Source organism: Cotesia glomerata, linkage group LG10, assembly GCF_020080835.1.
Source record: "Cotesia glomerata isolate CgM1 linkage group LG10, MPM_Cglom_v2.3, whole genome shotgun sequence".
Classification (NCBI taxonomy): domain Eukaryota; kingdom Metazoa; phylum Arthropoda; class Insecta; order Hymenoptera; family Braconidae; genus Cotesia; species Cotesia glomerata.
Window position 1 is genome coordinate 12,689,172 of NC_058167.1, and position 13,486 is coordinate 12,702,657.

Here is a 13,486-nt window from a genome sequence, read left to right on the forward strand (position 1 = left end):
TTCGATACATTTAATAGTAATATAATTATATATATTAATACTTTATTTCAGATACAATTTTTAGAATTTATCCTTACTAATATTATTATATTATTAATAATAATTAATAATTAATAATTATTAAACAAACTTTTTTTTCGTACACATTTGTATAGTTATTATTAATTATATTTACTACTAGTATCTTTAATTATTTTTTTCTTTAGTTATTAATTTAGAAAAATGGAATCTTTAAATAAAAACAAAAAATACCTGAAGTTTAATGTTATTTTTTTGTTCCATTATTAAACAAAAAATTTATTTTTACAAATTATGCGAGATCATTATCGTCATACAGGTCATCAAAATCTGAAAGGGTAAAGATTTAATTACCATTTAATGTTTTAATAATGATGATGTTAATTAAGATAATTACCATTAAAAAAATCAGCATGGACAGCTTTTTCATTAGCTGCAAGGTCCATCAGTAGTCCAGTTGATCCACCAGCCTAATGAATAAAAATATAAATATAAATAAAGGAATTTATCATTTTAATTGTGACATAACCTAGTGTGTAATGAGTAATGACATTACCTCTTCGAGATCCATGTACGGGCCGGCACCTTCAGGGAACATCTCATCAGCAACTTGGGTTGGTTTCATCGTGGTTAATTTGTTTTAAAAAAAAAATGTTTGTAAAATAAATTTTACAAAAATAATTTAGCCAAAATTTATCGCAAATTTACTTGTCAACTTATTTTATTCTTCGACAGACAATCCCTCTGGTGAGAATTTGGAGTAACATTGACATCAGGAGTATTTATATTCATTAATATATACCGGCTATATGTTTTCAGTTTAAGTCACGTGGTGACGCGGATTAGCTCGAACTGTCAGTTGTAATTTTTGATATTTGTTTGGTTATGGTTTTTGTATAATTTAATGTTTTAAATTAAATAAAATGAGTGATCGCAAATACTCAGATGTGGATTCATCTGATGATAATGAAGAAGAAAAAAGGTTAGAAGAAAATAAAAGAAGATCATCTATTTTCCAGTCACGTGCTAGTCAACGCCACTTTGGTATGCAATGTTTATGTTGTTTGTTTACAATTAGTAGTAAACTGTAATAATTATTACTAGCAACCTTGCAGACACTATGTGACTGCTATGACTTGTGAACTATAAATAAATAAAATTTTGCTTCGTTAAGTAATAAATTTTGTTAAATTCCACTTTACTTTCTTAAATATTAAAGTTTTTAATAATATAAGTTCATTCCGATGTAACATTCATCAAGAGCTTTCATTTGAGTATCCACATGCATTTTGATATATTTTCATATATATATATATATATATAAAATATATGAAAAATTGATGTGGGAACTTAAATGAAAGGTCTCGATGAGTGTAATGTCGGGGTGAATTTATATCTTTAAAAATGTCAATAGTTCACAAGATATAAGGTAGTTTCTTAACTATGTTAAATTGCACTGTACTTTCTTAACTATTGACATTTTTAAAGAAATAAGCTCATCCTGATGTTATACTTATCAAGAGCTTTCATTTGAGTACGCACATGAATTTTTGTTATATTTTTCATATATACATATATATAATATATATAAATATATGAAAAATTGATGTGGGTACTCAAATGAAAGGTCTCGATGAGTGTAATGTCGGGGTGAATTTATATCTTTAAAAATGTCAATAGTTAACAAGATATAAGGTAGTTTTTTAATTATGTTTAATTGCACTGTACTTTCTTAACTATTGACATTTTTAAAGATATAAGCTCATCTCGACGTTACACTCATCAAGAGCTTTCATTTGAGTACCCACATGCATTTTGATATATTTTTCATATATACATATATATAATATATATAAATATATAAAATATATGAAAAATTGATGTGGATACTCAAATGAAAGGTCTTGATGAGTGTAATGTCAGGGTGAGCTGATATCTTTAAAAATATCAATAGTTCACAAGATACAAGATAGTTTCTTAATTATGTTAAATTGCCCTGTACTTTCTTAAATATTGACGTTTTTAAATAAATAAGCTCATTCCGACGTTACACTCATCAAGAGCTTTCATTTGAGTACCCACATGCATTTTTGATATATTTTTCATATATACATATATGTAATATATATAAATATATGAAAAATTGATGTGGGTACTCAAACGAAAGGTCTCGTTGAGTGTAACATCGGGATGAGCTTACATCTTTAAAAATGTCAATAGTTCACAAGATACAAGGTAGTTTCTTAATTATGTTAAATTGCATTGTACTTTTTTAACTATTGACATTTTTAAAGATATAAGCTCACCCCGATGTTATACTCATCAAGACCTTTCATTTGAGTACCCACATGCATTTTGATATATTTTTCATATATTTATATATATATATATATATATATATATATATATATATATATATATATATATATATATATATATATAAGTATATAAAATACATGAAAAATTGATGTGGGTACTCAAATGAAATGTCTCGATAAGTGTAATGTCAGGGTGAGCTTATATCTTTAAAAATATCAATAGTTTACGAGATATAAGGTTATTTCTTAATTATGTACCTAGAAATAGAGAATTTTCAAATGCAGTTATTAGTAAAAATTTTTAGTATATTATTATTTTTCTTACAATCATTTAAAAAATTGATAACTGTCAACAAACTAGTATTATATTGTTTTTTGTTTTTTTTTTAGATGTTGACTCTCAGGATGAATCAGAAGCTCAAGAAGGTAACGCTCAAAAAGAACCCGACGAGTTTAATTTGGAGGAATACGTTAACTCGTTAAAAGCAGAGTATGAAGAATGGAAAAAAACATTGAAAGAGAGAAAACACCAACGTCGATTACTTGCGAAGCAAGAAGAAGCTCTAAAAGGTGGAGTTGAACTTGACTTTAATGTACTTACGGAATCAGACCGTGAATTTATTCAAGCGCGTCCTAATTATGGAGCGATTTGTGAAAAAATTAATGACGTCATGCCAATAGCGGTTAAAGTCGCTCAGGGAAATATTGAAATAAATCATTTAAACGATAATTTGCAACAATTGCTTGGAGAAAAAATCAAAGAATCAAATATAAAAATAATTAAAAAATATAAACAAATAACAAATGATATTGTTGATAATTGTTAAGTAATAGTTTAAATTATTTTATTATTCTTTATAAATAACGAGATGTAAGATTTATTGAAATAAAGTGACAGCGTGATTTAATTTAATAATGACTAACAACATATTATTCCTATTATAATTATAATATGTATAATAATAAGTATTATTATTAGTTTTTTATAGTAATAAGTAATTAAAAAATTTAACTTGGCCTAATTTGATTCAGAAACTCTGACATCTTTTATGATTTACATTATTTTATGATCTTTGGAATAATTTAAAAATACATATAGCCAATACTTAGGTCACCTATGAAGATGAAAACTTTTTCGCCTCATTGATTTACGTTCTCTGTGAGCTATAAATTCTTTGCGCGCATTATTTGATCGTAATTCTAATATATGATTTATTTTTCTAACTATTTCTTCGGCTACCATTGACTCAGCTTCGAAATCATGGGTTTTAAATGACATTGATTGATGAAGAGATGGTGAACTTAATGAAGAAACTGAAAAAAATTTTTAATGAATATATGTATTCATTAAAAAAAAATTTTTTTTTGGACTGTTTTATGAATAAAAAAAAAAAAATATTACCACTTATATTATCAGAAGTCGACGGATTAGTATAAACTAAAGTAAATGATGATTTAGATCCTTTAGTTTCGGTAATTTCACACCACGCAATGTTTTCCATTTGATAACTGACACGGTGCTGACGATTCCAAAACCTATAAGCACTTTTGCTCGTTACTACAGGATCTATTTCTATTTTATCACCTGATATACCAAGATGAATTTCAGTCTTTGCTCTCATTTTATGAAGAACATATACCCTGTAATAAATTTCATCAATATAAATAACACTTAACTAGCAACCTTGCAGTCACTATGTGACTGCCGTGACTTGTGAATAATAAATAATAAAAATTTTGCTTCATTAAATAATGACTCGTTAAATTGCACTGAACTTTCTTAACTATTGACATTTTTAAAAATATAAGCTCATTCCGATGTTAAACTCATCAAGAGCTTTCATTTGAGTACCCACATGCATTTTTGATATATTTTTCATATATACATATATGTAATATATATAAATATATGAAAAATTGATGTGGGTACTTAAATGAAAGGTCTCGATGAGTGTAATGTTAGGGTGAGCTTATATCTTTAAAAATGTAAATAGTTCACAAGATACGAGGTAGTTTATTAATTATGTTAAATTACACTGTACTTTCTTAAATATTGACGTTTTTAAAGATATAAGCTCATCCCGATGTTAAACTCATCAAGAGCTTTCATTTGAGTACCCACATGCATTTTGATATATTTTTCATATATACATATATATAATATATATAAATATATGAAAAAATTATGTGGGTATTCAAATGAAAGGTCTCGATGAGTGTAACATCGGGATGAGCTTATATCTTTAAAAATGTCAATAGTTCACAAGATACAAGGTAATTTCTTAATTATGTATCTTGAGATAGAGAATCTTTGAATGTAGCCTAAATAGTTATCATCATAAATTGACTATCATAAATTGGACAAAAAATTTTTCTTATTTTTTTAATAATATAGATTATTTTTTTATCACCGCAATAAATGATAAGTAGGCGAAATTTTATACCTATATAATTGATACAGCGGAGCCTCAATAGCTGTAGTATGACCTTTCATTCTCGCTAAATCTTGGGCGAAAATTTCTTGTTCTTTTTTAGTTGCCTCTCTAATTTCTCCAGTACTCACAGGAAGAACGGGTCCAGTCGGCTCGTGACGTTGTCGATCACTCAGACGCATTTCCACTAATCCCAAAGCGGAAAATTCAAATTTACCTATTTTTTCTCTCGGATCTAGACAAGGAAAGTCCCCATCTACTTCTCCATCATCTTCAGCTATATACAAGCCATACTTATTTATTTCTTTTCTATAAAATAAAATTCATTAAATTACTTAAATAATTAACTAAAAATTTATATTTAAGTAATTAAAAAATCCTTACATTAAATTATGGTTAGGATTTTCTGTAGCATACTTATAACAAATTAAACCGATAAATTCTTCAACCGTTGCAGAACACATCACAGTAACTTGCATTGGATAAACACGCTCTTCTTTCGGAAGTATACACATAAATATACGATACTTACGCACTGGTACTCCAACTAAACCCTAAGAAAAAAAAATGATCAATGTAATAACAAAAACAGCAAACGTCTAACTACACGGAAAGAACAAGATGACACTGGATATCATCTCAGATTATACTCAGTAGAATCTTGGATTATACCCAGTGATATCTGGGTCTCTACCAATTTCTTTTCTAGCGCCTGTGCACTTAGCATTGTCATATCTATTGTGTATTTTAGATATTAGGATAGTCAAATATTGTTTTAAATACTATCTGAAATTTTTTTTCATCACAGATATCACTGAGTATAATCTGAGATGATATCCAGTGTCATCTTGTTATTTCCGTGTGCTGACTAAAAAAAAAAAAATAACTTACACTGCCATCGAATTTAGCGTATTCTATAAAACGATTAACAGGAATATATGGACATTTAACTAATTGTTCAGACAATAATGATTGTCTTTTAACATTACTATTACTTTTTTTACGAAAATCTTTTTGCTGAAACAACTCAGCAATTTCTTCTTTAGTCAAACGTACAGATCTTGACTCCCACTTTATATGTTTAACTCTAGCAGCTTTTTTACGCTCAAGCTCCATTTTTTCAAGCTTCTGAGCAGTATTTGACCTTGGTCTGTGACCAAAACTCATATCTAAAATTAAAAAAAGGCCCAACTAGTTACTAATAACAAGAAGAATAATTAATAATTTATAGTTAGTAAATAAATAAATATAATCACCCATTTGTATGTCGTATGACTCAGTCAAAGCATCGAGATCTTCATCATCGCTCTCTTCAAATCCTAGATAACACTGGGCACCGTTGGCTTTTAATTGCTTTGGTATATCTTCTCTCGGCATTACAGCTTCACACATACCTATGCAATAAATATTGACTGTATTTTTTCAGTACTATTGTTGATAAAACTATAATAACAATAAAAAGTTTTAGGTTGGATTACGAGTCGCAATACAAACCAGTGTCATCCGTAGAAATAAAACTGTCACGGATGTATGAAAGAAGCCAATGTTTATTGTCGTACAAGGCCATGGTTATTTTGCCTCGACGATTTTATTAAGTTTAAATCATTTCTTGTTTTTTTCACATTTATTCAATTATTTATTTATGTAATTATATTTAGTTTGCCGCCCGCTATTTCGTTAGCATTTCACACACGCAAACTTGCTAACTCACAGACACTCGGATTACCATAAAAATTCCCCTTCCGAGTAGTGTATGCAATCTCAATCGATAACTATTCAGTCAACGGGGTTTTTTTTATCAACCACTAGATGGCGATGATGGTTAATTAAAATTTTTTGAAATTTATCACACGTGCGCTGTAATTAGAAATCATTTTATGAAAATTCATTTTTAAAACTTTTTTTAACAAATTAATTACGGAAAAAAAAGAAAAATAAAATTGACATGTAGAAATTTAAAAAAATTAAAAGAGTAATTTTTTTTAATGAAAATTAAGTTAGCCGTCACTTAAAAAATTTTTTATTGTAAAAAACTTTAAAAACTATAAGTGTAATTTTTTAAAACATTTTTTTGTTCTAATTTAATTATTTAAAAAAAAATTAAAAATGTCGGCTAACTTTAGTATCATTTATTTTTTTAAACAATTTTTTAGAATTAATTTTAATTGTTGAATAAAATTAAAAATTGATCTAGTGACAGCTGATTTTAATATCATAATTATTTTAGAGAATAAATTTTAACGATACTATAAAAAAAACAATTAAGATCATTATTATTAATTTTTTACGGTTTGTAAAGAGTTTATAAAGTAATATATAACATTGAAGTTAACAGAAATTATAATTTTTTTTAGAATCTTACAATAAAATTTTTATAAAATAAATTCAATAAAAAAATTCCACACTTGAAAATTGAAAAAAAAAATATTAGTTGAAATTTTTAAAAGCATTTTTTTTTTTATAGTAACTAATTTTTATTTAGAATTAAAAAATTTTACAGCTGTCAACTAACTTCAGTATCATAAGTAATATTGTTATTAATTATATTAATTATAATTTATTTTTACTTGCTTGTCATATTATTCTTCTATTAAATAATTAATTTTATATATTTTTATAAATCCTTGTCATTAATTTAATTAATTTTTCCTGACAAAACAATTTTCAGTAAAGTTAAAGTTAAGTTCACCAGCGCCATTTTTATTGTAAAGTGGCGCCAAAGTGGTAGATTTAAAAGCTCTAAAATTTAAATGCTCCCGAGCTGCGGACATGAGCAATCAGTTCTCGACAGGACTTTATCCGAGCAGGATCTCACGGCGCTAAATAAAAAAAAAGATATTACAAAAAATCCTTATTTCTTCTTATATAAAAATAAACAGTCAGTTATAAAAAATCATAGATAGTAAAAAATAAAAACAATATTAAAAGCCACATGTGACAATGGCAATCATCATCAGGAATCCAGTGTTGACATTAATAACGTTTACCTGGACCTTACCTAACATTACTCGGATTTTCTCCACAACGTAGATGTAAACATTGGCGCCAAGGTGTAGGCGCCGTCACATTAACTTTAAAAATCTAAACTAGATAAATTTTTGCACTAAAAAATTAACAAAATTAATCTAATAATTTACATGGAGACGGATTATGTTGACGAAGCTCAGCGACGGCTGGAAAATATTCTCCGACGTGCTCGACATTTACGTTTACCAACGCGGGAAATCTTGACAACACGTCCGGCGAAGAAACTCCTGACACGTACGAAAAATGCACATGCTTGGGTGGTTTTTCTTGGAACTTTTTTAATACTTTTAAGTGGACTTATTTATTTACGTTGGACGACTCCGGATGGAGATACTATCCGTACAGTTATCAGGAAACCAGTAAGTCTATAAATCTCTTCTTCTATTTAATTTATTTTCTTCATTTTTTCCATTACATAATGTTGTTTTTTTTTTAGAGTAAAAAAGTTCCAGTCTTTTTCGTTCCGGCACTTAAATATAATCAATTAAAGTCTTTGAGTTATAAAAGCTTCAAATTAGCCCAGCGAGCGTGTTCGATAAATTCTAGTAGCATACTATGAAACTTAGTGTACTTTGATAAGTTTAATTGAGGGAGACTAATCTCTCATTTAGCCTCGTGGGAGGAAATCACTTTGGGCTGTAGCGGTCACCGGTAGTGAGCGGACCCTTCTCGTGGTCAATGTCACTGACAGTTAGTAATTGCTTTCACAATTTTATCGCCATTATTTAATTATTGAATTTTAATTAAAATTTCAATAATAATTATGGCCATCGATTTATCATAGGTACCTATCGTGTATGAAAGTGTACCAGTTGAGTATCCACTCGAGCGAGCGAGCCAATAAACTTTCAATGAATAGCTTCTTTAAATATCTCGAATAACTTTTCTGATCATAATAACTTTTAATTATCTAGCTGAATTATTTCATATTGAAATTTTTATGTTTTATTAATTAAAACTAGCAACCTTGCAGTCATTATGTGACTGCCGTGACGGCGAACTATAAATAGATAAACTTTTGCTTTATTAAATAATGACATTTGTTTAATTGCACCGTACTTTCGTAAATATTGACGTTTTTAAATATATAAGCTCATTCCGACGTTACATTCATCAAGAGCTTTCATTTGAGTACCCACATGAATTTTTGATATATTTTTCATATATACATATACATATATATATATATATATATATATATATATATATATATATATATATATATATATATATATATATATATATATATGAAAAATTGATGTGGGTACTCAAATGAAAGGTCTCGATGAAAGTAATGTCAGGGTGAGCTTATATCTTTAAAAATATCAATAGTTCACAAGATACAAGGTACTTTCTTAAATATTGACTATTTTAAATATATAAGCTCATTCCGACGTTACAATCATCAAGAGCTTTCATTTGAGTACCTACATGCGTTTTTGATATATTTTTCATATATACGTATATATAATATATAATATATATAAATATATGAAAAATTGATGTGGGTACTCAAATGAAAGGTCTCGATGAGTGTAATGTCAGGATGAGCTTATATCTTTAAAAATATCAATAGTTCACAAGATACAAGGTTGTTTCTTAATTCTGTTAAATTGCACTGTACTTTTTTAAACACCGACGTTTTTAAAGATATAAGCTCGTCCTGATGTTACACTTATCAAGAGCTTTCATTTGAGTACCTACATGCATTTTTGATATATTTTTCATATATACGTATATATAATATATAATATATATAAATATATGAAAAATTGATGTGGGTACTCAAATGAAAGGTCTCGATGACTATAATGTCAGGGTGAGCTTATATCTTTAAAAATGTCAATAGTTCTCAAGATTCAAGGTAATTTCTTAATTATGTATCTAGAGATAGAGCATTCTCGAATGTAGCCTAAATATTTATCATAATAAATTGACTATCGGTGAAAATGATATGAAACCTTGAAAAGGCACAAATTCAAGTCAAGACCGTTATGTAGATTATTTTTTTTATTTAACTTTACAGATCTGATTATTAAAATATGCATTCAGTTAAAATGGGTATTATTCTCAAAAAAGTTCGGGAATTGAGTACTTACAGTTAATAATGAGTTTAAGCACTTAGATTTAAACTTAATATCTCAGGGTTTTAAATTTTCAATCAAGTTCTACCAAAAAAAAACACACGGCTTTTGTTTGTGTTTGTGAAGCTTGATTCGAGGACTTTCGCGTATAAAGCCGGATGCTGTGAGCCTCTAGAGCTTGCTAGAGCTCTACATATATATATATATATACGTATAGAATAAACCACTTGCCCGAGATGTTGAGAAGTTAATTCCGTTGTATTACTCGCTGGTGCTTAATCAACTACAACTTAAATAACAGGAAACTTCTTACAGATAATTTATGCCTGTATTGGCACTGCAGAATATTTTTTGCTTGTTTTATTGAAAAAACACGTTGATTTATCGTTAAATTTTAAATCTGTATTAATTTTTCAAGTTATTTTTATTGAATTTATATTTTAACTTAAAAAAATAATTTATTTGTTAAACTTTGTAAAATTACTTTTTTAATTAACTAAAATTTTAATTCATGAATTTTGATATTGGGCTTCATTAAAATTACTATGAGTTGCTCAATTTCTATTTGACTTTTATTATAATCTACTGCAATTTCCAGTAAAGTAAAGTTAAATAAAATGAAATTTTTGATTTTAAAAAAATAATTCAAAAATTGATAAAATTACACAAGCGTTTTTTTAATTAAATTTGAATTAAATAACTCAATTGATTAAAAATTTTATCGAGCTATTTGTTAAAACATTTTACATGGCGCCTTTTCATTTTAGCGGTATATATTTACTAGTAGTCAATAGATAAAAAAAAAAGAGAAAAAAAGAGATTAAGCTTCCTGATTTATAAAAGTGTTAACTATCTTGCACTAAGGTACTTAAAATTATAATTCCTTCAACATTAAAGCCTTGAATCTTGTTTTTTCTTCTTTCTCTTCTAGTTTATATGCTGACTCAAAAAAAATATCAGCTTGCGTTGGCACGCTCAAGATAAATCTGTAACGCAAACTCTTATAATCTCATTGGTAGTACTGCGAGCACGGTAAAACATAGCATAGTGTATTTGCACCATTCTTCCATATATATATTCTTCCTCCTTACTCATTTTCTCTGGATTCATCTAAGGAAACGTGAGAATCAAACCACCCGCGCTCATTTTCCCAACTCATTAAATATTCACAGATTTTAATCAAAATTTATATTTTCCCTCTCTAATTTTAATTTTTTATAATAATAATTATTTAATCTATATTAAGAGAATAAGCAAAATTTTGTGGCCAGTGTATTTTTATGATAAAATGGGTTTTTATGGTTAAATTTGATATTGTTGGAAAAGTCTTGACCTGGAGTTGTGGCTTTCCAAGGCTGCATTCGAAAATGCTCTATTTCTAGATATATAATTGAAAAATGACCTTGTATCTTGTGAACTATTGACATTTTTAAAGATATAAGCTCATCCCGATGTTACACTCATCAAGACCTTTCATTTAAGTACCCACATCAATTTTTCATATATTTTATATATTTATATATATTATATATATATAAATATATGAAAAATATATCAAAAGTGCATGTGGGTACTCAAATGAAAGCTTTTGATGAGTGTAAAAATGGGATGAGCTTATTTCTTTAAAAACGTCAATATTTAAGAAAGTAGAGTGCAATTTAACATAGTTAAGAAACTACCTTGTATCTTGTGAACTATTGATATTTTTTAAGATATGAGCTCACCCTGACATTTCACTCATCGAGACCTTTCATTTGAGTACTCACATCATTTTTTCATATATTTTATATATTATATATATATGTATATATGAAAAATATATTAAAATGCATGTGGGTACTTAAATGAAAGCTCTTGATGAATGTAACATCGGGATGAGCTTATATCTTCAAAAAAATCAATATTTAACAAAATACAGTGCAATTTAACTAAAGTCATTATTCAATAAAGCAAAATTTTAATTATTTATAGTCCAGAAGTCATAGCAGTCACGTAGTGACTGCAAGGTTGCTAGTAACTTTATTAAAAAAAAACCTAAATATTTTCAGATCAGATTATCCACCCGAGACCGCGTTTGAGAGTTTAACGTCGGTACGAAGATAAAAAAATTATTCAAAAAACCCCAAGAGAGAGAGAGAATGATACAGAGCACTTGGTGTCTTCTCCAGAACGGAACCAGTGCCAAGTGTAGATGAATTATGCACACATGATGCCGTAAATATGTGGTTTTCTGTTGGATATAGAATAAAGATAGAGGAGCCTCAAAGTGTGTTGACTGGTTAAGACTCAACGGTGTGTATTAATTCAAATGAGAGTACTGAGCACTGCTACTCAATTTAGACGCTCAACCCACCACCGAATCTCATCTCTTTCAGTGATTCATTCGAGCAATTAATACAACAAATGTCATTGCTCTTCGTACCGAGAATTTCAATTCTGTCTCTAGTAACGCAAATTAAACATTTAATAAATGGCTTATTTAATAAATTTAAAAACCGTCAATTTACGGTATTGAATTTCTGTCTTCAGTTGCATAATTTACACCAGTAGGTTTTTTTTTGCTCATTGTCATTGCTTTGGCTCTTCTTACTCCTTAGTGTTACTATACTTGGTATTCTTAAAGTCGTAAATTTTTAACCGAATTCTTTCTTGACTATTGAATAATGCACACGTGATAGACGTCCAGATGCTTTCTGCATCTCCTATTTTTTTTTTTTTTACTGTCAATGTTCTGTGTATATCGATTTGGGATTCAATTCAAGTGGCCTGGTGGGAATAAATGCCGTGTTAGAGAGACATACGAAATTGGAAGAATTCTTGTTGGCTGAACACCCCAAAGAAATTCAATCATCTTGTTTTTCATTGCCATTTTTTTTTCTGCATTTTATTTTTATTCTTTTATTTTTTCGTTACCAGGCGTAAATTGATAATCTTTTTTTTTTATTTCAGTGTGGTCCCAAGGTATCTGGGAAATTCTCAGAAAGAGTTGCAGCACTTTTGTACACTTCTTCAACCCAAGACGACTGCTAGTGCTGTTGGTGCTGTGCAATGCTGACAGGATCGATCTGCAAAAACGCTGAGTGTGAATTGTCAACGGAAAACAATGTATATACAAGAAATGCCGGCACAAAACTCTTTATGCTTTAGTAACAGAGCAAGAAATATAAAAAGAATATAACAAGAGATAAGAAATAAATAAATAATAACAATAATAATTGTAGAGGCAAAAAATATCTGGCTTTCCGACAACAACGGCTATGACAACCAAGACAACGGCTCACAAGAGACTCGTGATTTTATTGTTATACTTCCACACAAGTTATACATCTCAAAGTGTCTTCTTGTTGGTGATGAATCAGCAGCACAATGATTAGAAATAAAATTTAACTTTTTATTATTATATAATCACGTTTTAATACTATAATCGAAAATTCAATTTTTTGAAGACAGTAAAAGTATTTAACCCGTAGTGGTCACACTTCTTAAAAATAACGTAGTGGTCATACTGGGTCTAATTGACCCCATTCACGGAAAAAATTGTTGATATTTGCGTTCTTTTCAATATTTTCACTCAAGCTGTAGATGAAAATAATTTTTAACACTTCCG

General features: G+C 28.3%; 3 protein-coding genes across 5 annotated transcripts; 2 read left to right on the forward strand and 1 right to left on the reverse strand.

Annotated features, from left to right (window-relative positions):
- The first annotated feature begins 824 nt into the window (after positions 1–824).
- LOC123273430 lies at positions 825–3,377 on the forward strand. Its single transcript, XM_044740830.1, has 3 exons — positions 825–1,062; positions 2,727–3,148; positions 3,369–3,377. The coding sequence occupies exons 1-3, from the start codon at positions 942–944 to the stop codon at positions 3,375–3,377; spliced, it is 552 nt and encodes a 183-aa protein (XP_044596765.1). The 5' UTR covers positions 825–941.
- LOC123273134 (target of rapamycin complex 2 subunit MAPKAP1) lies at positions 3,321–6,502 on the reverse strand. Of its 2 annotated transcripts, none has more exons than XM_044740364.1 (7): positions 6,263–6,502; positions 6,025–6,162; positions 5,660–5,937; positions 5,153–5,322; positions 4,781–5,077; positions 3,742–3,977; positions 3,321–3,650 (listed from the first exon to the last, which is right to left on the reverse strand). In XM_044740364.1, the coding sequence occupies exons 1-7, from the start codon at positions 6,333–6,335 to the stop codon at positions 3,448–3,450; spliced, it is 1,395 nt and encodes a 464-aa protein (XP_044596299.1). In that variant the 5' UTR covers positions 6,336–6,502; the 3' UTR covers positions 3,321–3,447. The 2 variants fall into 2 exon arrangements, with proteins under 2 accessions (XP_044596299.1, XP_044596298.1); XM_044740363.1 differs by having other exon boundaries at positions 3,322–3,650; positions 3,739–3,977; positions 6,263–6,501.
- A 1,025-nt stretch (positions 6,503–7,527) lies between these two features.
- On the forward strand, positions 7,528–13,486 carry LOC123273135. 2 transcript variants are annotated; one of them, XM_044740365.1, is made up of 2 exons: positions 7,528–8,154; positions 8,232–8,684. In XM_044740365.1, the coding sequence occupies exons 1-2, from the start codon at positions 7,906–7,908 to the stop codon at positions 8,352–8,354; spliced, it is 372 nt and encodes a 123-aa protein (XP_044596300.1). In that variant the 5' UTR covers positions 7,528–7,905; the 3' UTR covers positions 8,355–8,684. The 2 variants fall into 2 exon arrangements, with proteins under 2 accessions (XP_044596300.1, XP_044596301.1); XM_044740366.1 differs by lacking the exon at positions 8,232–8,684 and adding an exon at positions 12,829–13,486 and having other exon boundaries at positions 7,531–8,154.

Coding starts and splice junctions, on each gene's coding strand:
- LOC123273430 (XM_044740830.1), top strand. CDS start 942: ATGAGTGATCGCAAATACTCAGATGTGGATTCATCTGATGATAATGAA. Junction 1,063..2,726: donor TGCTAGTCAACGCCACTTTG/GTATGCAATGTT, acceptor TTTTTTTTTTAG/ATGTTGACTCTCAGGATGAA.
- LOC123273134 (XM_044740363.1), bottom strand. CDS start 6,335: ATGGCCTTGTACGACAATAAACATTGGCTTCTTTCATACATCCGTGAC. Junction 6,163..6,262: donor TATTTCTACGGATGACACTG/GTTTGTATTGCG, acceptor TTTATTGCATAG/GTATGTGTGAAGCTGTAATG. Junction 3,651..3,738: donor GACTTCTGATAATATAAGTG/GTAATATTTTTT, acceptor AATTTTTTTCAG/TTTCTTCATTAAGTTCACCA.
- LOC123273135 (XM_044740365.1), top strand. CDS start 7,906: ATGGAGACGGATTATGTTGACGAAGCTCAGCGACGGCTGGAAAATATT. Junction 8,155..8,231: donor GTACAGTTATCAGGAAACCA/GTAAGTCTATAA, acceptor TTTTTTTTTTAG/AGTAAAAAAGTTCCAGTCTT.